Source organism: Motacilla alba, chromosome 10 (genome assembly GCF_015832195.1).
Source record: "Motacilla alba alba isolate MOTALB_02 chromosome 10, Motacilla_alba_V1.0_pri, whole genome shotgun sequence".
NCBI lineage: Eukaryota > Metazoa > Chordata > Aves > Passeriformes > Motacillidae > Motacilla > Motacilla alba.
In genome coordinates, this window is record NC_052025.1 from 14024819 (window position 1) to 14049476 (window position 24658).

Genomic DNA, 24658 nt, shown 5'->3' on the forward strand with positions numbered 1-24658 from the left:
AAATGTTTAACTTTGCAAATGTTTACATTTTCCATCATAATGAATGTTATGCTAAACAAATATAGCCAAAGGGTAAATGCTATTATTTAAAACTTTGGGGTTTTTTTTCCCCCAAATTTAAAAAAAAAATAACTCTGATGGTTCATGATGAAGGAAGGGATCTCAGTCAGCAGTTTTCCAACTTATTCTCAAAATGCCAACAAGTTGCAGAATCCTGTCTCCCCAGCTGGCTGACATCAACTATGCATCACTTACATCAAACCATAGGGCAATGCAGGGCATGATTTATTTAATAATGCAAGAGAGTTTCCCCTATCCACTGAAATCATAACCACAGCACTAGCCCCTCAAAAACCCTCAGGGATGCCTAAGGCCAGTACCATATGTAAGGAGATGGTATTAACATTCATCATAAATTAAGCTTCTTTCCCCTACATACGCCTCATTCTTAAATGCTCTTTAAGAAGAGATTTAAAAACATTTTTAAATGTCTGCCATGTTGTTTTTTGTTTTTTTTTTTTCTTTTCTGTTAAGCATTCCTATTGTGCTGCCCCTGCCTTCTCAGATGTCTGACTCTGCATCTCCTCCACACGAGGAGCAGGTTGCCAGTCTGTGTGTCTGGTGTGCCCATCACTGCCATCCATATCTGGCCTTCTGCTGCTGCCTAGGAACAAAAGCAAATATCCTAATCCCATCAGCCTGAGCATCTTAACACCAGATGTGTGCACTGCTACAGCACAGGGTGTTTCCTGCAGAGTCTCCTGGGACTGCCCTCTGTTTAGCTCTGCCCCAGACAGAGTAGTGAGAGCTCCAGCTCAGAAGCCAGTGGGTAGAGATTAGTGATAGACACCACGGTTTTGAAGCGTCTATTCAGGCAGAGTTTTTTTTTACAGGGAGCTCTCCTGAGCTTTGTGTGCCCCTGGGACAGGCAGCTGCCAGAATTCTGCCTGCCAGGTTGCAGACGACAGTCTGGGTTCACACACAGCTTGCTGGGACAACATTTGCGTTTTGTAGTAACACTCTTAAAGTGGTTTGGAATTAAGAAATGTGACCTTGCTTTTCTCCCCAGCTCCTTCATACTCAGGAACAGCTGGGTGGGACACAGCAGGAATAGGGAAAATCAATTTTGTCTTTTATGTTTTTGTTGTTTGACAGATGTATTCAGGATGCCACCACACCCACCTATTGCACAAATCCCTGTTGTCTTCATAAGCAGCTCATTAAAGTCATTAGCAGGCTCCCAGACAATTTTCAGCCTCCTCAAGAGTAGCTGGGCTTGTAGCTGGGACAGCAGCAGCACCCTAAGAGTTAAACTGCAATGACCTGGAACAACACACATCCAAAAAAAAAAAAAAAAAAAACAAACCAGGAATTCGATACAGTTCAACATCTTCAGTGTACTTTGTTATTTACCATGCACAGCCTGCGCCAGCTGTAGCTGACCTTCTGTCTCAAGCTGTGAAGAGAGGGCTGTATTTTGTACTTGTGGGAGCTTCTGTTTCAATATATCCCCATAGCAGCAACCTTCCAACCTCCTCCCATGCCCACACCGTGTAAAATTGGTGATGCAGGCAGAACTTCAGTGGAGTTACCACTGCTTGTCACCGGGACAAGCAGTGGTAGTAACTTCAGTGGGCAAACTGGGGAGATTGCCTTCACTGGGCTGGAAGGAGCAGCCCTCAAACAGTGCATCCCTGAGTGTATGGGGGTTTCAGCACACTTTGGATATTCCCATCCAGCCATTATCTGGGGAGATACACTTAGCAGAGCAGTTAGTTTTTCACTTGTCTCTTATTACTGAACATTTGTGACAGTGTATAGGGAGTAGGGCCCTGGAGAAATGGGGTCGTGGGAGAAAATAGTGAACAGCTCTTCCCTGCCTCCTCTGTGTATTTAAAATTTGTGAAACCAAAGAAGGCTTCCAGCTCCCTTTTTTTTTCCTGGTAGATGAAGCGTTCCACAAATCCCAGGGAAGTCACAGCCACTCACAGTGAAATTATTCCACAGGGCAGGTCTGCAGTTACCTGCTGTGCCTCACTCCGCAGCAGGGCTTGGAAAACACGGGTGGGATCAGAGGCACTGCCGCTTCCAGCTGCTCTTGTGTTATGCGAAAATGTTATTGCTTTGAAAAATGTTATTGTTTCTAAACGAGCGGGGTTTTTTCCAGCTTCAGCCCCCACTGCTGCTGAAGGCAGCGCAGCCACGTCCCACCGTCTCCTTCCAGCTGACGGCACCGGCCCGCGGGTGGTCCCCCCGCAGGGGCACGGCCCCGGCCGCTGTCCGGCCGATCCCAGGCTCCCCGCAGCTCCCTGCAGGCAGCGGGCCCCGGGGGCGGGCCTGCTGACCTTCACATCCCCCACGCGCCGAAATTCTGCTGAGCCCGGCCATTTCACACATCTGCCTCAGTTTTAGCCGGGTTCTGCTGACTGTCCCTGCGCCGCCACAAGCGGTGGGCGAGCGAGTGAGTGACACGCAGGGACATCACTCCGCGGGGTGCCCATCCTGCGGGACGCGCGAGGGCCGCGCTGACTGCGGGGGCAAAAGCCGGGGCACGGGGGGACGGGTTCGTGCCCGAGCTGCCTCCACAGGGGGCCGAAGCGCAGCGCGGGCCGTTCCCCCAGGGAGCCCCGCAGCAACCGGCGCAGAGCCCGGACCGAGCGGCCGCAGCTCGGCGGGGCCGGCCCGGCGGAGGGCGGCCCTCAGCGCCGGCACCGACGGCTCGGCACGCCCCGCCCACAAACCGCCCCCTCGCCCGCTAACCGTCTTCTCCCTCTCCTATTGGTCGGTTCCTTCGCAGGGGGCGTGGTGAAACAATGCGTCACGGGAGAGGGGCTCGCTGATTGGTGGCGGTGGCGGCGGGCGGCCCCGCCCCCGCGGTCCCACGCGCGGCCGGGCCCGCCCGGCGGGTACATTGTGCGCGGGGCCGCGCCGGGCCCGCTCCGCGCTCGCTCCGCGCTCCGGCCCCGCAGCCGCGCTCGCCGCGTCCCTGCCGCCCGCGCTGGGGGCTCCGCGCCTCACGCAGATTTCGGCTCGGCCAAGCGACGGTGAGTGTTTTCCCCCCAGATGCGGGCTCACGCGCCGCTGGCAGACCCCCTCCGAGCTCAGGGTTTGCTGGCGTTCGGAGCCGCGGCGGCGGGGATCTGCCGGCCCCCGGCAGGAGGGGCCATGCGTGCTGCCCCCGGTACCGGCCCGGGGCTCCTAGGGCTTTGGGGCATCGTGTTCCGTAGGCAGGAAGCGGCAGGAAAATGTATAGGGAGGGGAAGGTCTTTTTACTTCTAAAGCAAAAAAAAAAAAAAAAAAAAAAAAATTAAATATTAATTTCATGAATTAGAAAGTTAAGTGGCATTGCATTTTGCTTTACTTTTTTTTCCCTCTTATTTATTCTCTATATATGTATATCTCAAAACTGTGCTCCAAAGGACACAACTTCGGTGGCCTCTGATGAAATCAGTATTAAATCACTTTGAACAAGCTTGTCTAGAGAAATGAGCAGGTTTGTGTGAGTGACTGAGCTGAGCTGACAGAGGAGAAAAAGAGTTCTTCCTCCTCCTCCTGTCCTCACAGGTCCCTTTGCATTTAAAAAAAAGTTAAAAGCCTGTTTGGTAGTTGGGTTGTCTAAATTTGTTTTGTCTTAATTTTCTTTATCTCTCTGCTTGTGATTGTTGGGATGGGGGGCTTAGACCAGCCAGACCTGTGCTTGGAAAATCTGCCCTCAGCTTTGCATAAGCAGACAGCTGAATGTTTCATACTATTCCAGTGGAGAGTCCAAGTGTCATGACTGCTCTGTTTTCCTTTCCTGGCAATCTCTGCCTGTGTTCTCTTGTGATCTGCTGGAGAGATTTCCTCATCCAGGGTGCTGTGGGATTTTGTAGCCTTCCTCCAAACGTACCTCTTCCTCTCCAGGACAGATCCAGAGCCACAAGAAAAAAACAAGCAGCTCTGCAACCTTTATACTTTGACAACTTCCCTTGTTTTTTCTTCTTCCTTCCTGCATCTTGTGACACTTGTTTTTATTGAAGTTACCTTAGGAGCAACCCGAGATGTGTAACACAGCCCATGTGTTCTGGTGGTGGCCAGCTGCTGCTGTTGGCTCAGCTGCCCTGGTGACAGTCTCCATCCAGCGTTCTGAGCTCTCCTCTGCTTTCTTCTCTCTGCTCCTGAGCTTTCCTGCTCTGCTCTCTGTCCATCTCTCAAAGATGACTCCTTAATGCTATACCATCCTTTCTGGGGCCTCTCTGTTTTCCTGGACCTGTTTTCTGCTGCAAATCAAATTTTGTCTGAAAGCATATTTTGTCTCTTTTGTGTCTTTAACCCCGGCCATCTGCTCTGGCTTATCTTTGTGATAAGCCCAAGTAGAGCACTTGGGGAGGAGGCATAGGTGGAAGTCTGCTCTGCATCAGGAAGGTGTAGGGTGGCACAAGATTCCTAGAATTATAAGCAGAGTTAAAATTGCTGCAGAATTGCACCATAATGTGGAGATGGGAGACTGTAAGCAGCTTCAGCACTGAAGAACTTAAATTTCCCATTTCTTTCTTGTTCATTTTCTCAAGTATTTGAGGATTGTTATCTGAAGTCCTCCTGCCTCAGCATGTGTGCAGAGTGTGGTATCCTCTCGTGCTGTGTTTGGGGCAGGCTCAAGTAATTCAAGCAGGGAGGTTGGTGTCTCAGATGTGCTTTTGCACAGGAGTTCAGGCCAGTTGAAAATGGTTTGACTGAAGGAACAAGGCAAAATAAATTTGTGAAGGCAACAGCTTGGGGACAGATGACAAGATATTGCATAACATGCATTCCAAATTTGTGAAAATGAGCATGAGTCTGATCCATAAGATGGCTCTTCTGGCTCTGGAGGGAGTGCTGGACATGGTCTGGTATGGAGATAAGGAGTGTGTTCATGTATATCTGTGAGTGCATATGCACATGTGAATTATGATAGCATTTTTGTCCCTATGGCGGTGACCAACCATTCCCAAAGCCTGCAGGTGTTCGGGTCCTTCTTAGCAGTCAGGGGAAGTTTCAGGCAGTGTTTAGGAGGTGGATGAGTGAAACAGGAAGGGCAGGATGTGGCCATCTGTGGAGGTGGGAGAGGACAGGCAGAGTTGCGAGGTGCGGATGGAAATGGCAGCATTACAAAAGAGTGTTGAGCAGTGCCTTGGCTTGGCCCTGAGTAGGTGGGGCAGGACAGGCAGAGCTGGCCCAGGGTGTCCGTGGCAGCCACGCTGTGCTCAGGGACTGTGGAAGGAGCAGGTTTGGAGCCCTGTCAGCCCTTGACCTGAGGGCCAGATTTACTCCCCTCTTTCACAGGCTGTAGTTGAATTGCAGTGAGTGCAGCTGGCATTGCTGAAAACAGTGGCTGCAGGGATGCTGGCTAGGAAGCATTTAGCTGTAACAAGCCACCCCAAGCCCCCTGGCCTGACCTTTAACCACCATCACATCGCTCTGTCTTTGCTTATCAGCTTTATATCCCCGCAGTGACTATTAGTATCACTCCAGCCAGAACAGACAGCTCTGTCTTTCCCCCATTGCTTCAGCCTGGGAATGCTGCATGTCCCATAACCGCTGTCTGCTTGCTGACCATTAGGCTTTGCAAAGACTACCAGTTTTATATGATAGCTTGTCACGTTGTGGTGAGGCAAATTTATTACTGTACCACACTGGCAATCACTCTGCTCTGCTTGCAGTGTGTGCAGGATGCCAGGGGCAGCCTGGGCTGCTGCAGGGATGCCACAGTGGCACAGAACTTGCAAGCTGAGCGTGTGGTTTGATGCTGTGTGAGTACCAAAATGGAAAAATCAGAGGGTTTTTTGTTCCTTCTGTCCAGAGCCAGAGGGCAATAAACAATGCCCTGTCTTGCAGCCCCAGACCCTTCGATATCTGTCAGTGCTTTACAATCTAACAGGGAATGGATGTCCCCCGTGCCCAGCAGCATGAGGGGCTAATCCCTTCAGGAGGCGTGAGGGCCTCCCATCTCCATGGCTCTGAACTCCAGCCAGAATTGCAAATGAGCAAACCAAACCTGGCAGTTGTACCATGATCTCCTGCCTGGCAGGGGAGTGGGGAAGGCAAAACAAAACCCCAGCTTAACTGGCCAGGCCCAAAATTGAAATCCTGCCCTGACAGCAGGCAGGCAGACAGACCTGTTTGGTGTGAGCATCCGTGACAGGGCTTTTGGTCAGCCAGGCCACCGGAGCACTCAGCTCTGCCAGCCTCAGAGCTGGGAGAGTGGGAGGATCTGAGTAAAATCTCTGGAGTCAGCAGCTGCTGTGGTTGTTCTGGCATTAATTTGATGTATACCACATCTCATCTCCTAAACTCTCCCTGGGAAGTGGCATGTGGTTCCCCTGTGTTTGAAGCACCAAAGGCCTTTTGCCTTTGCAGCACATTAGCAAGTTTGGCTTGCTTGAAAAGGACTTTATCCTGCCCAGATGGGGCTGGGGTAGGTACTGCAGTCAAGTAGACTATTCCCATTCTGGAGCCTTTTTGGGTATAATTTGGAAGAGGGGATTGTGAACTCTCTTGCCTCCTCTGCAGCCCCCCATTCATTTTGCAAAGCGCCTGTGATTGATCTGGCAGAATGGGGTGTATTCACAAGCAGAGCTGGAGGGCAGCAGGAAGGACAAAACCCCACCACAGCCTCTGAAATGAATCACAGGCTCTGAAAAGATCCGCTGGGGTTAAGGCGTAGCAGTGAAAAGCTATTGTCTGGAGCCTGGACTGTGGCTAAAAGCATTATTTATCCCAATTTGGGTAGTGGTTGTAGGAGGGCGTGGTATTCCCAGGAACAGCAAAGCCAGTGTGCTTAGTGGTGAACATGAACTTTATTTGATTGTGTCACAGGTAGCTCAAGAAGCTTTTTGGAGTATCTCAGCTGCAGAGTAGCAAGTCCAGTACCTGATTTGCAAATAGAACTGCATGGATTGCATGCAAAGAGGATTTCCTACAGGTATTTTTATTATGGTCGGGGCATGGTTGCCTTTGACTCAGATGAGTGCATGTCATAGATTTGAGGCACTACAGCCCCTTTTACCGGTGCTTTTGGGAGACAAAACAAGAATCTCACTGATTGGTTCAGCTTGGCAATAATGTTCTGATTTCCTATCAAGTAAGTGGCATTTAGTAGATTCTTGTGGCTGTAGGCTCAGAGTGGAGCATGAGTTTAAAGGGAGGAATGGTGGGTACTGCTGAGGATGGGATATGAGAACATGAGTGGGATATGAAACTCAGACTGAGTTTCAAAATGTTCAGATATGTACCCGGATCTTCTCCAGACAATCTGATTTCTGGAGCCTACAGAATTGGGCTTGGAAAACCTCCCAGTTTCTGTCTGAGCCAACAGAAGGAGCCTTTCACATGGTCTCTCTGTTTTCTGTCTGGGATGTACAGGCTAGACTAGGAAGTGAGAAAATGAGAAGAAATGATAAGGATGCCTCCCATTCGCAAAGGTTGGGGCAGGATCAGAAATTCTGCACTGGGGGGATGGAGTCAGCTGCCTTTCCTTTGTTTGCCTATCTGCAAATCTGGTGAAACATCAAGAGTTTGTCAGGAAGGGCCAATCCAGAGTGATACCCTCTGATTCACAGCAGTTACATTGTCTGAATTCCAGCCTGCAAAATCCCAGTTGCATCTTTGCTGTGTTAGTCATCCTGAAGAGAACAGGAACAAATTTGGCTGACACAGGCAAACCACTAAATTCACTGGAATTGCTGGAGATGAACCCAACCTGCAAGAGAGCAAAGTCTGCATGCAGGCACACAGCGTGGACAGAGCAGAGGGCATGCCTGGGAGATGATGTAGTGAAGGTCCCGTGCTGCCCACCTGGCAGCAGCCCAGGCTCTACACTCAACAAGCGTGGTGCTGCACTAAATGCCAGGTGCAATTTTAATTCCTTTCATCTCAAGCACTCTTGACAGAAGAGCACTTCAGGCAGCTCCAAGCTGTGTACCTGACGGTCTGCTGTGTTATGCAAGGACAGGAAAATCATCAGAAAACATCTTCACATTTGTTCCTTCCCCTTTCTTGTTTTTTATGTCTCTCTCCCCCACCATCCTTTCCTGTTTTCTGTTGTTTTTTTCTGCTTTTGAAGCTCAGGCTGCCTCTGAGTACGTGAATGCCTGCATGTAACAGATCCCCTTTCTCAAGCCTTTTGATGGTCTCCAGTGCTGGGAAATTGCATCTGAAACACAGCTGTATCTGGTTCTGTGTTTGACAGCGTGTTGCCTTACTGCTCTTTCTCCTAAGCAGTTTTGCAAGGAGTCTTCCCTGTGAAGACAACACAGTAGGCGACTTTTATATTTCTACTTTGCTACTCTCCACAGTAAAAAAGGCAGAAATTGGTTCTGTAGCAGTAATTTTGGCCTGGGATAATGCTGCTGGCCTAAGCAGCAGGTGGTGGAGTCCATGAGAGCATTGGAAAGGTACAGATATTTGGGATGAGAGAGCAGGCACATTACTAATTAAAAGAGAATTGATCCCACCGCTTGCAGGGAGAAGTTAAACTTTGACTGAGTTCAAGACAGTGTTTCACCTGACAGGGTTGATACTGTGAGATGGAGAGAAAATAAAGATGAATCCTATGCCTTCTGTCACTGGCCATTCCAGGTGGGTCTGCTCTGATTTGGAAGGAGTGTCTGTATGTTGTAGTACAGCCCATGCATAGAGGGCCCATATGGCTTCTTGGAAATGAAACTCTGCTGTAGTTTGAGCAGCTTCATCCAGGTCTTCTGAGCTGAGCCAGCAGGGAACCTTACTGCTTATTTATTTACTTATTTACAGCTTTAAATAGTTCATGGTTGAGTGGGGCAAAAAGAAACATGTTCTGCTTGCTGCTTCTCTCATGGGCAAAACAGAAAGTGCCAGTTTTGGATCATGGGACATGGGGTCTTTGTTGGTTTTTAGCCAGCCTTATGATCTTCGGAGAACATTCATAAATCCTGTGGTTTTGCTCTTCTAAGCAGAAATGATCCCCTGAAGTCCCACTGGGGAGCAACTGAATCACTCTCAAATCTTGTCCTCCTGAAAGCAAGCAGGATCTCAGCTGGTGATTCCCTGCAGGTAGTGAATAAAATTGGAGATTTGTGGAGAGTCCATTGGTTTGAGATGGAGGGGAAACCCCAAGCCTGGCTAATTATAGTTCATGTATCAATAGCCTTTCTGAGCTGTCCTCTCTTATGCAGTTCTTTTGTGACTGGGGACAAGGCCTGATACAGCTTCAGAGTATCTGTCTAAGAGGCGCTTGGGTTTCTCAAGAGGTGGTAGAGTGTCTCTGAGGCTCTCCTAAAGGACCATTCCAGCAGGGCTCTGGAAGGGTGACCCATCAGCCTGGGAGGGAAAGTCCTCTGCTGGGGTGTGGTTTGTAGGAGGCAAAAGGCACTCGGACAGGAGAGCTGTGGTTCTTCATGTGGGGAGTTTGGCCAGCTCTGTGCTTTTGTTTTTCCCCTTGTTCTCTTTGCAAGCTTTGTCCTGTCCAGAGAGACTGCTGGGGCGTTTTCTTCATGAGCTGAGATTTGAGGGGTCTTTTTTTCTTGAGCCAACTCCTTCCCTCTTTCAGGATTGCTGTCTGCCCTGTCTGGATGAGTGGAAGGATTTTCAAAGCAACCTTATCTTCCTCTGCTGGAAAAAACCTGTCTTTCCCATTCTGGCTGCACAAAGGCTTCAGACAGCCAGGGGAATACTTCAGCCAGCAGACAGCATTGGATAGCTGTCAGAAAGCTGATGCCCCTCTGCCCTCATCCATATGGAAGAAGGATTATTATCTGCCTCTGTTGCAGTAAGATCCCTTTAAAGGTTATGCAGTAGATATTTATTTCTTCAATAACTGCCTTTCGAGGGAAAAGAAATGAATGCAGCGTGGAGAAATTCGAGCCCCAGTTTGTTCGGGTCGTGCCTTCTGCTGTTCCCATTGACACGGCTGTTCCCAACAGCTTCCTGCATGATGGAAGATGCAGCTGGGAGCTCTGATAACCCCCAGGCTCTCACAGAGCAGGTGGGAGCTTGGCAAGGGCCACTGACAGGTTGCTTTGTGTAAAGTACTCATTCAGAGTGGTTCTGCTTTTTCTCTTTAGCTCAGTGGTTGGGTAAGGGAGCAAGGAGTGTGGTAGGGGCCAAATTGTGCTCTGCATGCATCTGCTTCAGAGAAGTGCACGTGTCACAGGTCCAGCCTGCTCAAGGCTGCAGTTAAACATGGCTTAAATCGAAGCACTTCTGTGCACATCGTGAAATTGTAGAAGACACTTTGCCTACAGGCTTCAGAGGTTTGTCAGCTGCTACATTTTGGAAGAAACCTGCCAGATGAAGTAGCTGCTGCCTGCAGTTTCTGTTTGTCTGATATGGGTGAGATGATGTCAGGGTCTCTAACAGACTGAGGCATGCAGTGAGGGGAGTTTGTGAGTGGAAGGATTAGTGTCTGCCACTTTTCTGCTTGTGCCCAGCTATGGCAGGATCCAAGAAGCCCTCAGAAAAAGCTGTTTGGGTATTGCTGAAAACCACAAGCAAGGCTTTCTGGTGAGATGGCTGTGCTCCAGAGTTCAGGGGCTGCTTAGTTTCAGTTTAATGGTCTGTCTAACCCTGCTTGTGACCAGTGACATCCAGTGTCATTGTCATAACCCCACTCCAGGAGAGGCCAAGTAAAGGGGCCGTGACTGTGGCCTCTTCAGCTTTCAGAATTCCAGCTGTGCTCGGAGTCAGTTGGTGCCTGTCATGAACATGATAGAGCAGTGCTGGGAACTGGACTGCCAATTTATTCCCTGGATATTTTCAATATGTATAAGATAGAAATATTATTTGCCTCCAATTTCCCTGGGATAGATATTTGATGCTGGAAGCCTGAGATTTGATATATGTGTGTGTGTATGTGTCCACACATGTGATATATGTATGTGTCCATATGTGTATATAAAAAATAGCTTTGCTGCAGCTTTTATATAGACATTTCAATTTCTAAATGACCTGCTCCTTCCACTCTGAGTAGGTGCTTTTAATCTTGGTGTCAGAAAAATCATTGCTGCCTTCCTGCAGTCTGTGTTTGTTTCCATAGCTGTCCTATATAAATTGCTTCTCTTTTTGTGCATAAGCAAATCAAAGGTTAACACTGAATAGTTGACCTGAGCTGTGAGAAAAGAAAGCCGTAGCAGTGGCAGGGTGGTTTCTGAGGTTGTAGGAATAGGAACCTAAATCAATAGCTTTTAGCAGACTCATAAATGTTTCATTTGTATTCCTCGCTTCGGCGTTGACATGGGAATCCAAATAACCCCTTAAATTAGTGTTGTTCCTGCGCTGGGTGTAGATGTTGGAAACATTTCCTTCAGATGCACTTCAAAGTGCTGTTCCATAGTGGCATTTTCCTTCCTGTTTTGGAGCCTTGGTTCTGCAGAGCCTCCAGTCACGAGTAAAATGAGCTTGTCAGCCTCTATCCCAGGCTGCCAGAGTTTGGGCCGTGGATATGGACATTTCCCACCCAGCTACCCACATCAGTGTTCCTGCCCTCACTCGGAGGCTGAGCAGGACTTGTGGCTGCTTGGGCAAGCTGTTGTTTCTGCATGGAGAAGCGCAGAGACTTTTCCCTGGACTGTGACACAGCCCTGAGGAATGAGTGAGGCCTTGAGAAGACCAACCTCAATAACTCTTGACAGCAGGTGGGGAAGGAGCAACATGCCCACAACTGTTTGTCTAATTCAGACTCTTTTGGAGGTGCTGGAGAAGCAGGGGCAGGAAGCTCATGAGCAGAGCCTGAGTCAGGCAACTTATCTGGCCATCTGCCTCCTCCTGAGGTCATCCACCCATGGAGTGTGGGAGGGTTGAGCAGCTCCAGGTCACTGCCAGGTCAAGGCTGTGACCTACTGGCACTCTGGGAGCACGTCGACTGTTCTCTCAGCATTTTGTGGTTTCCTCCAAGACCCCAGTGCTGGCTGGGGAGGGCTGGGCTCATCTGCAGACCTTGTGTTTGCAGGCTGGAGAGACCCTTGAGAAATCCCAGCCTGTGAAGAGCAAGTTAAAAAAAAACCCATCCAAGCAAAATTAACAAAAAGAACTGATCTAAAAAGCCTTCCCTAACTGTCTTGTCTAAACAATTCAGTGACTGGAGTGAAGGTTGGCCCCATTTTGATGTTTTCAGGTTCATTTTTCAAACCGCGGGACGAGTTCTGTATTAGCTTTGTCCTGTAAGAGAGGTCTGTGCATGTGTATCTGTCTGTCTGCTTCAGTTACATGGGAAGCAAAATACAGCTGGCCTAAAGTATTTTGGAGTAAATTACTTGGATTTTATCATCTAGGTAGTATTAATTTGATTAGTCCAAAAGGGTTTTCTTCTACAGGCAAGGATTGGTGTCAAGTAGCAGTTAAGTGAAATAGTAGCTAGTAAAAGCCTTGTGTTTGATTCTGCCTGTCTGGTACAAACCAAAATTTATGTCTTTCTTTTGTCTTGTTCTGAATAGAATCTGTCCTGAAAAATGTTTAAGTCACATGAGGTGTCTGGTGAGTTTTATAGAGTTTATAAAGTGCGACAAATGGGTTTGGTAAAATCAGTTCAAACTTTTGGCTTCTGCTGGTAATTAAATATTTTGTAAATAAAACCTGTAGCAGTTGCTTTTCCTAAACCTGCAGTAATCTACATGAAAATCAGAAGCCAAACTTAATTCCTGCTGAGCCAAGAACAGACCAATGCCCTTTATCCTGGATAGTCTGCTCTCTCTATGCTGTTTTCTAAGGAAAAATAACTCTTCTGCGGTTTGCCAATACCCTCTGGGGGCTGTTGAAACAATCTACACCAAGTTTGGGGTTTGATTGCCTCACTTTGTTGCTCCTTTGTTGAAACCAAAGCAGAATTTCCCCCTTCACCCCGCTCTGCTTTCTCGCCCTGCTGAGCCTGAGTTAAATTTTTTGGAGGATGTGAGGGTGCAGGAGGAAAGGGTGTGGGAGCAGCCATGGAGCAGGAGCCACAGGGATGTCACCTGGAGCTTTGAGATCCACTGCCAGTGTACCAGGGTTGGATAACTAATGCATGTGTTCTCCATGCCTTGCTTCAGTCAGGACAAAGGAATAATGGTCTCCCCTTTTGTCTCCCTGCAGGCAAGAGCTGTGCCACCATGTCCGTCAGCGTCCACGAGAACCGTAAATCCCGCACCAGCACCGGCTCCATGAACATCTTGCTTTTCCACAAGGCCTCCCACCCGGATTGTGTCTTGTCCCACCTGAACACCCTGCGCAAGCACTGCATGTTCACCGATGTCACCCTTTGGGCAGGGAACAGGTCGTTCCCGTGCCATCGGGCGGTGCTGGCCGCCTCCAGCAGGTATTTCGAGGCCATGTTCAGCAACGGCCTCCGGGAGAGCCTGGATGACGAGGTGAACTTCCATGACAGCCTTCACCCGGAGGTGCTGGAGCTACTGCTGGACTTTGCTTACTCCTCACGGATCATTATCAACGAGGAGAATGCCGAGTCCCTCCTGGAGGCTGGGGACATGCTGCAGTTCCATGATGTCCGAGATGCAGCGGCTGAGTTCCTGGAGAAGAACCTCTACCCTTCCAACTGCCTGGGCATGATGCTGCTCTCAGATGCTCATCAGTGCCGGCGGCTCTATGAGCTCTCCTGGAGGATGTGCCTGGTCAACTTTGAGACTGTTCACAAGAGTGAGGACTTCAACAACCTTTCCAAGGACACTTTGCTGGACCTCATCTCCAGTGATGAGCTGGAAATCGAGGATGAAGAAAAGGTCTTTAAGGCTGTCATGCAGTGGGTGAAATACGATCTGGATGAGCGGAAGGCTTATCTCCCAGAACTTCTGAGGAATGTTCGTCTGGCTTTGCTTCCTTCAGAATGCCTCAAGGAAGCCTTGGCTTGCGAGGACTTGATCATGGTGGATGAAAGGAACAAGCTTGTCCTGGATGAAGCTATTCAGTGCAAGAAGAAGATCCTCCAGAACGATGGGGTGGTCACCAGCCTCTGTGCCAGGCCTCGCAAAGCTGGGCACACCTTGCTGATCCTGGGAGGACAAACCTTCATGTGTGATAAGATCTACCAAGTGGATCACAAAGCAAAGGAAATTATTCCCAAAGCAGACCTGCCGAGTCCACGGAAGGAGTTTAGTGCCTGTGCCATCGGCTGCAAAGTGTACATCACTGGAGGCAGGGGCTCAGAGAACGGGGTCTCCAAAGATGTTTGGGTTTATGACACCGTGCATGAGGAATGGTCCAAAGCTGCCCCAATGTTAATTGCTCGGTTTGGTCATGGCTCAGCCGAATTGGAAAACTGCCTGTATGTGGTTGGTGGACACACTGCAGTAGCCGGAGTCTTCCCTGCATCTCCTTCTGTTTCCTTGAAGCAAGTAGAGAAGTACGACCCCATATCCAACAAGTGGATGATGGTGGCTCCGTTGAGGGACGGAGTGAGCAACGCTGCGGTGGTGAGCGCCAGGCTGAAGCTCTTTGTCTTCGGTGGGACCAGCATCCACCGAGACATGGTGTCCAAAGTCCAGTGCTATGATCCAGCTGAGAACCGATGGATGATCAAAGCCGAGTGCCCGCAGCCCTGGCGCTACACGGCGGCCGCTGTCCTGGGCAGCCAGATTTTCATCATGGGAGGAGACACGGAGTTCACGGCAGCCTCCGCCTACCGCTTCGACTGCGAGACGGACCAGTGGACGCGCATCGGGGACATGACGGCCAAGCGCATGTCCTGCCACGCCCTGGCCTCGGGGAACAAACTCTATGTGGTAGGAGGGTACTTTGGCACTCAGAGGTGCAAAACGCTGGACTGCTATGACCCTATGTCAGACACGTGGAACTGTATCACCACGGTGCCTTACTCGCTCATCCCCACGGCTTTTGTCAGCACCTGGAAGCACTTGCCCTCGTGATGAGGGGCAGGGCCTGGGGGCTTGTTTCCAGGAGGTCAATGAAGGTAAGGGTCTCCTCCTCTTAAATTAAAAATTACTGTCTTGCCTCAGTTGTATCTCCACACACCATGCTGAAGCCACAGGTGCTCATGAAGTAATTTTATGGGAAGGGAACGTTTAAAAGTGGGATGCAGAGCCAGGAAAGAATAACCAGCTCTGCAGTGCTTTAGTGTAAGTCTAGATAGTTCCAAGGGCTCTCTTATTTCCAGATGATCCTCCCAGTATCTAAAGAGATACATAAACATAGACGGTTGGGGCTTCTCTCCTTCTGCTCCAAGGTAGCTGGATGTACCAGCCTCACCCTTGTGTAGGGGGGTGGATGGGCAGATGAGTCCACACCTGCTCTCACCATGGAATACATCCCATTGCCATGCAGTTGAGGGAGTTAAGGTTCCTAAAAACACTTGTATGTGACTCCTGGGAGATACCAGGGCAACAAGTGCTTTGGAATGTCTCAGTAGTTTGATATTTTTGCTGATTTTTCTGGGTGATGTATTTAGAACTGTTAAATATGTAGGCAAGCAAGTGACCCTTGGAATGCCAGCAAATCCTGGTTCTCTTTTTATACTCTCTATTTACATTTCAGTGGGTAGCAGAAGCAAAAGCACAGAAGCCATGGTGCATTTGATGGTCTTGGTGTTTATTTATCATCCAAACAGTTGCTTGTTAAATCAGAACTTCTGAGACTTCTGTGTCAGACCTGAGTGGGAGGGAAAGGGGTTTTGTAACCAGAAGAAGAATGTGTTTATCAGTGTTTTGGGTTGTGTGAGAATAAGAAAGTTGGTGGAAACCCATGATGTTGTGTCTCATTCTGGTGCTCTGATTTTCTCTTGCTCAGGGAAGGTGCTCCTGCAGTGCCACTGGGACAGGGTTTCTGGTTCCTCCTCTGCCCTCCCCAGTGGGGTGTTTGGTTGCCGTTCTGGTTGTCCGTGTAGCTTCACAGGGCTTTGCGTGTCCTCACCAACCTGGTGCTGAGATGCATCTGGCCTGGCAAAGCCCAAAAACTCTTCTCAACTTGCATTGTGAAAGCAGATAGTGATACAGGCAGCACTTAGATAGCATCACCTTCCCAGGAAGTCAGTAACACGTCTGCTAGCTCAGTGTGCAGGTTTCTCAGGGCCAGCAGCACACACAGCCCTGCTTTGGTGGTTGCAACCTACATCCCAGCCAGCTGAAAGAGCTGAGAAACCCTCACATATGGGTGTGGGATTGACAAGCTTCACTTACAGTTTTATTTGGAAAGTGGGGACTGCGGGGAGGGAAATTCTTGCACAGAGTCATCAAAATCCACTTCACTTAATACAGGGAAGAAGGAATGCTGCCCAAACCCTCTAACACCCTCTCACTTCCCTGCTTTCCACTTGGTGTGGTTGGTGTGCCTGGGAATCGCCCAGCGGGTGAAATTGCTGGCACCTCCCAGTGATCATCTTTTTTGATGCCAGGTGGGAACCGAGGAGGAGTTCCTGGCACCTCAGCCAGGGATTAGCCCAACGTGACCACCTGCTTTTCTCAGGTGGGAAAAAAAATCACTCGGGGCATTACGCTGGCCTTTGTTGAAACACCTGGTTTTAACATGGGTTGGACCACCATGAGGGCAGGGCAAGAGTGGAAAGGGTTAAAATGAGACCTTAAAGTGTTCCCAACACTGTGAGATAATGGCCTTTCCAAATTCTCCTCCTCAGGCGTTGCCTAGCATCTGTCACAGTGGCTCAGTAATCTAATTAACTGTCACTGGGCTATTAAATATTGCAGCAAAGACTGTGAGGACTCCATCATTTTCAGCTCAGGTCAATGGGGCCTCCCTTTAAGAGCCATCCTAGAGCTGACAGTTAATTTTCTCTGGGAGCAGATGTGTCTGAGTATTAAAACTCAACACCAGCCACATGGCTGGGAGTAGGAATAGGGGGTAGTTTGAGATGGGAGTCGTTTCCTCAGCCACTGAATAAAAAACAGTCTTCAAAGTCACAGTGATGTTATTTTCCTCTCCTACCTTTTTTCCTGCCTACTGTGTTTGGGTTGTTCAGACCTAATAAATAGCTTTGTGGGGGTTGTATTGGTACTTCTTTCCCCCCTGTAATCGGGAGCCTGACACAAGCACAGAAAACTAGGAACTGCAAATAAAACTGGTGAAAAGTCACTGTGTGAGGGTTTTATGTGCTTTTTTGGCTCTGCCTCCAGTCTTTGGTTAAAAGAACTATTTAAAATACATGCAAGCTCTTGCCAGAAAGAATGTCTGTCCACGTGATTTTTCTAGAGTGGGTTTTTGGTGGTTTTTCTTTTTTTTTTTTTTTTTTAGTAAGTTTTATTTCATTTAGTGAGTGAATGTCCCTGATGTGCACATGCTGCCCACACTGCAGCAGCCACATCCCATGTGCCTGCCTTGGCTGTCCTGGCTGTGCAAAAACTGTGCTTGGAAACTGGGGTAACTGGCTGTAGGATCCTATGGCTATGATCCAGTTCACCCCATTGTCCTATTGCAGGTCTGGCCGAGGGCCTTTCTGGTTTGCAGCTCCCACCATGGAAGTTCTCTCCTCAAACACCTGATTTGGTCCTTATGGGATCCTTCTTCAAGTAGGGATGCCCAGAAGGCAGGCTGGCCAGCACCTGCCCAGTTTCCTATGGAACTGCCTGTCCTCACCTGGAAAAACTCAGGAGCAACCACCCCTCAGAGCAGAGCGAGGTGGGCTGGTGGAAAAAGTCCTGGGCAATCACATGGCAGGGGACAGTACTTTGTACTCTTGGACAAAACAACCTCCTGCCCATAAACTGGTCCCTGAAAACCAAATAGTCTGTCCTTGCCAAATGTTGGTCATAAACCACCCAGCCTGCTTTTCATATGAGGCATAAAACTGATCAGCTGGAAATGCTTCCTCGAGGGCATGGCCTTCGCCCTTCCCAGCCAGAGCGGGGACACGTTTCAGCAGAGGTCCCAGCACTGCTGCCAAGGAGGCCGTGTGACATTAATTTAGTGCTTATTACCCACAGTTAATTCCAGGGATCAAGTGTGATTAGCAGTATGAAATGTGAAAGCCACATCCCCTCCCACCCGAGGTGGTGGAGCCATAGGGGAGGCAAAACATGACAAATGAGCGCTCGGCTAATCAAGACTCTGTGTTGATAAGGACAAGTATAACCCAGCCTGAGGAAGGGTGGTGGGTGGTTTGTCACAGTCCTGTGCAGAGACAGTTGCTGGGGACAACTCAACCCCTCCTCAGAGGGGGTGCTTCAGGCAGCACCAGGAACAGGTTCTCCAAGTTGCCTGTCTCCACATTAAAGTGGAGTAGAGTGGCTTCTCCACACTGTCTGTCCTGTGTGACACTCTCATTTTCTCAGGGCAAGGTCACAGATGGGGGTGATTTCAGATTTCATGCTCCAGCCAGGGAAGGTGAATTGGAAAGAGGAGTCGCTGCATCCCTCTGTGCTGCCTCCTGAGCCTCAAATGCTTTCCTGGGGTGGAGATGTTGGAATTCCCATCTCCAAACAAACAGGACAACCCAAACCCTGTAGCATCAAGGAACCAGGGGTTCCCCTGCCCAGAGGTTCCCAATCAGGTGCTTTTTAGCTCCTACAGGACCCTCCTCACAGTCTTCACTGTAGGGAGCAGAGGCTGGTGGCTGGACACTGCTCAGGCACTGATTCCTGGGGCACATCAGAAGCTCAGAGCTGATTTTGTGGCTTGCACTGGAGCCCTTTGGTGTGCTTAGCTCCCGTGAGGGCTGAGGGTGGCACCTGCCTGCCTTTGGGTGGGCACCGAGTGACTGAGGCTGAAGGGTTTCGAGGCTGTTCTGGCACCTGAAATCTGAACTTTGGCCCCAGACCTCCTGCAAAGATTTAGGCTGCATGCCAGGCCCTGAGCTGTATTCCAGTACCACACTCTCACTAGGAATTGGGTCAATTCTGTGGCTTTTCCTGGTTGTTATATTACAGCTTAGATAACAAGCCTTTTGCAAAGACACTTTTACAGCTGCCTGGTGTGGCTCCCTTCCACGTGCTTTCACCTTGCAGCGTGCATCATTCCCAGCTCCATCCAGAGCCCTGCTCACAGAAAGGCACCTTCCCATACCAAGACCTGTGTACCTGCAAAGAGCAGCCCGAAAAAAACTCAGGATATCTCCTGGCTCCTAGAGGCTACTGCTCACCTGCACGCTGCTGGGGTGGGTGGATGGTTGCTTGCAACCTGCTGGAATTCCTGGAACTGCGTCACAGCTGGTTTCTCCTGGTGGCTCCTAGGGAAACCCATTTGCATGTATATAATAGGGAGGCTGGATAAACAGGGATTGCAGTTTTTCTGCCGCTGCTGCTCTTTCCAAGTGGCTGGTTGTCTCTGAAGCCAGTTTATCAGGCAGTGTTGGAAGGGAGTGGCTGGCCTGGGGAGGAAAGTCGATGAAAATCAGGCTTTTCCTAACCCTGGGCAGATGGAAACATGTGCAGTCTGAGCTTGGCCCCAGACTGTATTAATCAACCCCTTGGAAATGTCAGTGATACGGATGTTTTTGGAGAAACCTGTGGAAAAAGAGAAAAAGGGTCTTTTTGTTTTGTCTCTTCCAATTTTCGGGCCCTCCTCCCTGCCCTAAAAAAAAAAAAAAGAGAGTGAAAACTTTTCCCTCAATTTTTCATTCCCTTATCATGCCCACTGAAGTTTGCTACCTGGCTCTGAGGCCTCCCCAGCTGAAGCCCCCTCTCCTGTCCTGCACGAGCAAAGGACACCCCAACTCCTAAAGAAACCAGCTGCTTTCCACCTCCACCCTCCTCAGGGAGTCGGGGTGGGGGTTACCCCAGTGAGTGCCCTGTGTGGGCTGGGCTGAGCTGAGCATCACAACAGTTAATGAGCTTTCTCTTTCCTTCCCCAGATGCCAGTCACATCCATGTCCCCTCTCTTGCGGCTGGAGCCAGCACAGTGACCGAGAGCCTCCTGTACTCCCACACAGGACTCCGAGGCAACTTCCACATCCTTCCTGACGCCAGGATGGGAGGCACAGCTGAGACCCCACCGCCTGCATCACACCAGGGGGTCACCAAGGGCTACCCAACCCCACCACTGGCCACTGTGCAGGGATGGAGCCGAGAGCACTGCCTTGCTGGGCTGGGCTCAGGGGGCACTAGGATGGCTTGTGGGCTCCTCTGGACCAGTAGGGCTGGGGAGATGGAGGCTGCATCCATCAGCAAACATGGCTGGGTAGCCCTTTTTGTTACTCAGCTGGGGGGGTTAAGAGATATTAATATGTTTTTCTCTAAGGCAGTGCACTTGCCATTGGCAGTGCTTGCTGCCTGGGTGACTTGGAAGTGTTTGTTAAAGGGAACAAGGTGAGAGCACCTGGATCTCCCCATCCTCTGGCCATTTCATAGAGGCAATGGCTGTTGAAATATTAAAACATAGGAGCTTGGGATGGCTGCCAGCAGCGCCACATACTGTGACAAAACAGGGCAGATGCTTTTTGGTTTGTACTTTGGGCCGTTTTAAATTTCCCCCCCCGCCCCATTTCCTCGCTGCTGTGAATTGGTCAGAGGCCGGGTAGCTCCCCACACGCAGCTGCTGGGAAGAGCACAGGGCTCTGTTTGTGTGCCAAGGCAGCAGCAGCACTGCTGAGATATTCCCCAGATAAAGCCCACTGCGTGCTCAGAGCCGGTCTGCTGAGCTTCCCTGCGCGTGGGTGAGGCTCTCATTAGCAAAGGAGCAGAAGAAGGGGTGCAGTGGGGAGCGCTCATGCCTCGGGAAGGGGCACCTTGGCTCCAGCAAGGCCTCGGAGGGAGAGCAAGAGGATTAGGGTAGCATTGCAGGGTGGGCTGGGGAGTTATCCCTCTCCTTCCTGCTGCACCCCACAGCCTGGCTTCCCCTTGGAGAGATGTGAGCATTTCTGACGGCGTGCTGCCTGCCAGCAGTTGGGCTGAGGCTGCCCCAGGTTATCCACGCACGCTGGCTGCCAACTGTGTTTGGGATTATGCATCCAAGAGCTGTCAGCCCGAGCCATTCCTCATTTTGCTGTGGAGGAAGGCACGTGGATTTCAGCTGTCAGTACAAGGATGCAGCTCCTGACTGGCCACTGCCCAGGACTGGTCCTGCACTGCCCCAGCATCCTGCTTCCCTGCACAGCAGATCTCCAGATTCTCCAGGCTCGCCTCTCGCCCCTGGATGAGGCTGGGCTGTAGGCTGGCCAGCTGAATGATGCAATGCCATGAAAAGCCTTGACACAGCTTCAAACAGCAGAGGTCTTTTCGGAGCAGCGGGTGCCGCCGCTGCCGGGAGGAGCACATGTTCCGCACAGCCAGTCTGCCATGAGCTGGATGACGTTTATTTACATCTTTTGGGCTTTTTTTTTTTTTTCCCCTTCAGCTGCTTGTGAACTTTAATAAAAATGATGATCTGGGAAACTGTTTGTGTGTTTTTCACAGGAGTCTTCATTCAGAAGTTGGATTTAGGTCTAATAACAGGGCCGAGGACTAATAACAGGGTTGGCGCTCCATGGGGTGGTTCACAAACAGCCTCCAAAGCAACCAGCCCAGCTGTAATTATTATTGCTTCAGTGCTTGGGAAACTGAGGCACAATGTCAAGTGTCTTGTCCAAGGTTAATGGTAGATCTGGGAATTGAGTCCAGGGCTCCTCATGTCCTGAGGACATCATGTGGCTCTCTGTTCTGCAGCTGCTCTCACTCAGCTCGTCCATGCCATGGTTTCAGGAGAACTTGTGAGTCTGCAGTGCTAGTAACACCTGCCAAATAGGTTGAGGGGCCCAGCACAGACACAGCCGTACTCCTGCAGGGAAAGCCAGTAATTTCTAAGGAAGACAAGAAGAATTCATGCTTCTGTTTTCCTGATCTGCCTTCTCTTGGCTGCTGCAGCTCCCGAGAAAGGGGCCTTTTGACAGGAGAGATGCGCTTTCCAGCTGGAGCTCCTTTCCACGCTCCTCTTCATGTGCATCTCTCCCTATCCCAGAGGAGCACACAGAGACACAGGGAGATCCAGCCCTGCTCTGGGAACACTCTGGGAGGGTTTTCCCTCCCTACAAGACCAGCAGCTCCAGCTGGGATTGTGGGAGCATTGCTTAGAGCAGCGAATCGGCACCAGGCAAATTTGTATTTGCCTCCTCTTGTAGCAGGGGCAGTTGGGCTTGGGAAGCAAAACTTCCTATGGGTGTTATACAGGGTCTCAAAGGGATATGGAGCCTGAATTTCTGAGCTGCAAAGGAGACAGGGAACCTGTCCCCTTGCCTGCAGGAGCTGGGTGGGCAGCAGCAGTATCTGACGTGAGCTGGCTAGATATGAGTGTAAGACTCCATAGAAAAAGCTCATTAAAGATCCCTTTGGGAAACCAATTCAGGGTAGAAATTACTGTTTGATGAGCAGGAGAGGGGGAAAAGAGGAGGGGGGGAGGTGAATGAAATCCCCTATAGTTTTGTTGATTCAGGTTTTATATGCGACTCTGGGACTTTAAATAGCAGCTGGGGAGGCTTTGCAATAGGCTTGCTTTGATATGAGCCATGCAGAGACCTGCTCTTTTGTATTTATTCTGGAGCTTGCCTGAGAGACAATTCAAAAGCAATCAGCAGCTGCTGTGACAGCAGCGACCTGTTGCTATGGAATTAGAAGTAATGAGAAATACAAAGGTTTCTTGGTTAGCAGCAACAGAATAAGAGAGGAGCAGGAGATAGAAGTGGATGTAACAGAAAAAAGCAACAGCCAGAGCCAGGCTGGCATTTAAATGGGAGGTACAGGGGTAGAAATGTAAATGTGATTTGTTTTCCTTTTTAAAAGAGCTTTTTTGCCATCTCAGCAGGTCAGGCTCAGCTTTGTCTGGGAGTGAGCACTTAGGAAAGAGTCCTGTCTGGTGGGGGTGCTGGAGTTGTACGTTCCCAGGCTCCTGGGAAACAAGCCCACACTCTGTAGCCAGCCTCACACTGTGGGGTGTCAGGAGCTCAGACATCGTCCCCACGGAGTGCCAGGAGCCCAGCATGGAGATCCCTGGAGGAGCAAGGGGGCTCATCCCACACCTCCTTTTTTTTTTGCAGGGCCCAATCGTATGGGAGAAGTGGGGCAGGATACAGCTCCTTTCCACCCACCCTCTGGCCCTGGCTGGAGCCTGCCCATGAGCTCTCTCCACCTGAGTTCCCCGGCTCAGTAACAGGGCGCTTCTCACTCCAAAAAACACTTGGGAGGAGAGGGCAGGGAGATGCTTGGAGGTGGAACCAGGCAGGGTGCTGGCATGACCAGACCTCCTTCTCCAGGGCCTGAGCATGCTGAATGTCCCTGGATGCAAAAGGCTGATACCCCTGTGTATTCTTTAAATGAAACTCCTAGTGCCTTATTGGGTTTTAAATATGCATTTTCCCAGCCTGACCCCAGCTGCCCTTGAAATAATACTGCTTTGCAATGAAGCCCTGCAGGGAATTATCATCTGAGCCCACTCCCTTTGTCGTGAGAGTCAATTAAAAGCAGAGTAGCTAGTGATTTAATAGCTCTGGTGTCTGAGGGAGCCCCACATCCACCCAGAGGCCGACTCTGGTATTTAAACACATAACTGGAGAAGAGGAGCACTTTTTTCCAGCTATCCAACGTGTTTTCAAATTCATCCATATCCATACAGAGCACTAACTCCTCGTGTCCGTGGCTTGTCATCTTCTCCTGCACATTCATCAATGTCTCAGCATTGCACATTCTCCTTGCAATATATCCCACATGGAACTGTTTCCCCATGCACCCTTTCCCTTGGGGTAAACCAAAGAGGTTTTAATCTCTGAAGACAGTCCAGGCTCACGAAATGCCACGTATGGAAATGCTGCTCCGTTAGCAGTGTTTGAGTTAAGCTTGCAAGAGCAGGAGAAACCCTTGCCTGCAGCTCCCCACAACCAACTGGGAATTTAAACAGGGCCCAATCCCTCTCGCTCCAGTGCAGAGCAGCATCCCTCTGTCCTCCAGGCACAGGCAGCAGTGCTGGGGGCCCCAAGGTGGGAGCCAGCAGCAGGCACTCCCAGTGGGAATGAATAGCCAAGGCTGAGCTCATTTAGTCTTCCTTCCTCACAGTCTCTCTTTTCTTTCCATTTCACCACCTCCTTATTTAACATCCTGGGCTGTTGTGAGAGCCATCACCCTGTTTGGCAGCACTGTGACCTACTTTGCCGCAACGTCCCGACTTCCTCACTGAAATTGCGAGCTCGGAGCCCACCCAATCCATTCAGTGTTTCTCAGCTGAATAACAGATCCAATTAGGTGGAAAAAGCCTGGCTTTCATGCTGTCAGTGCCTGGACATCTCACTTCCCGCTCCCCAGCACAGGCTGCACCCCTGAGGGCTGCGGCTCACAGACAGGGGCCCCTCTGTGTTTGTGTGTCCCCCGCCAGATGAATTTGGGGGAAGGGTTCAAGAAGACTGATCCTGGCTGCTCAACCTGTCCTTTCATTCTTCCTGACAGTCTCTGAGGACTACAGAGCTCAGGAATCAAGTAATTTGTGGGTTTTCAGTTCTGTCTCTCCTGGGAAGCTCTCCTCTCTGCTGGGGAGCACAGTCCATGACCAGGCCCGGTCGGCACAACCTGTGCTTGTGAGGAAGCACTTACAGCCAGAATGTGATTTAATGACTGATAGAAAGACTTGTCTCTCACTCCTGGTGTCATACCTATCCCCAGTCCTGTGGGTTTATCCCAAGCAAACATTTTAATTCTGCCCTTTTGTGCTGCCATCACTCCTCCACTGCAGCAAGGCTCCTTCTCCCTGCAGCCGCAGCAGGCAGCCAGTCCCAGGATGCTGGCTGCCCTCCATGGTGGGGCATAGCTGGTTGTCAAAA

The 24658-nt window shown here is 50.1% G+C and overlaps 1 protein-coding gene across 1 annotated transcript; it reads left to right on the forward strand.

Annotated features, from left to right (window-relative positions):
- Nucleotides 1–2888: 2888 nt before the first annotated feature.
- Nucleotides 2889–21254, forward strand: KLHL25 (kelch like family member 25). Its single transcript, XM_038147240.1, has 3 exons — nucleotides 2889–3044; nucleotides 13060–14890; nucleotides 19736–21254. The coding sequence occupies exon 2, from the start codon at nucleotides 13077–13079 to the stop codon at nucleotides 14844–14846; it is 1770 nt and encodes a 589-aa protein (XP_038003168.1). The 5' UTR covers nucleotides 2889–3044; nucleotides 13060–13076; the 3' UTR covers nucleotides 14847–14890; nucleotides 19736–21254.
- Nucleotides 21255–24658: the final 3404 nt, after the last annotated feature.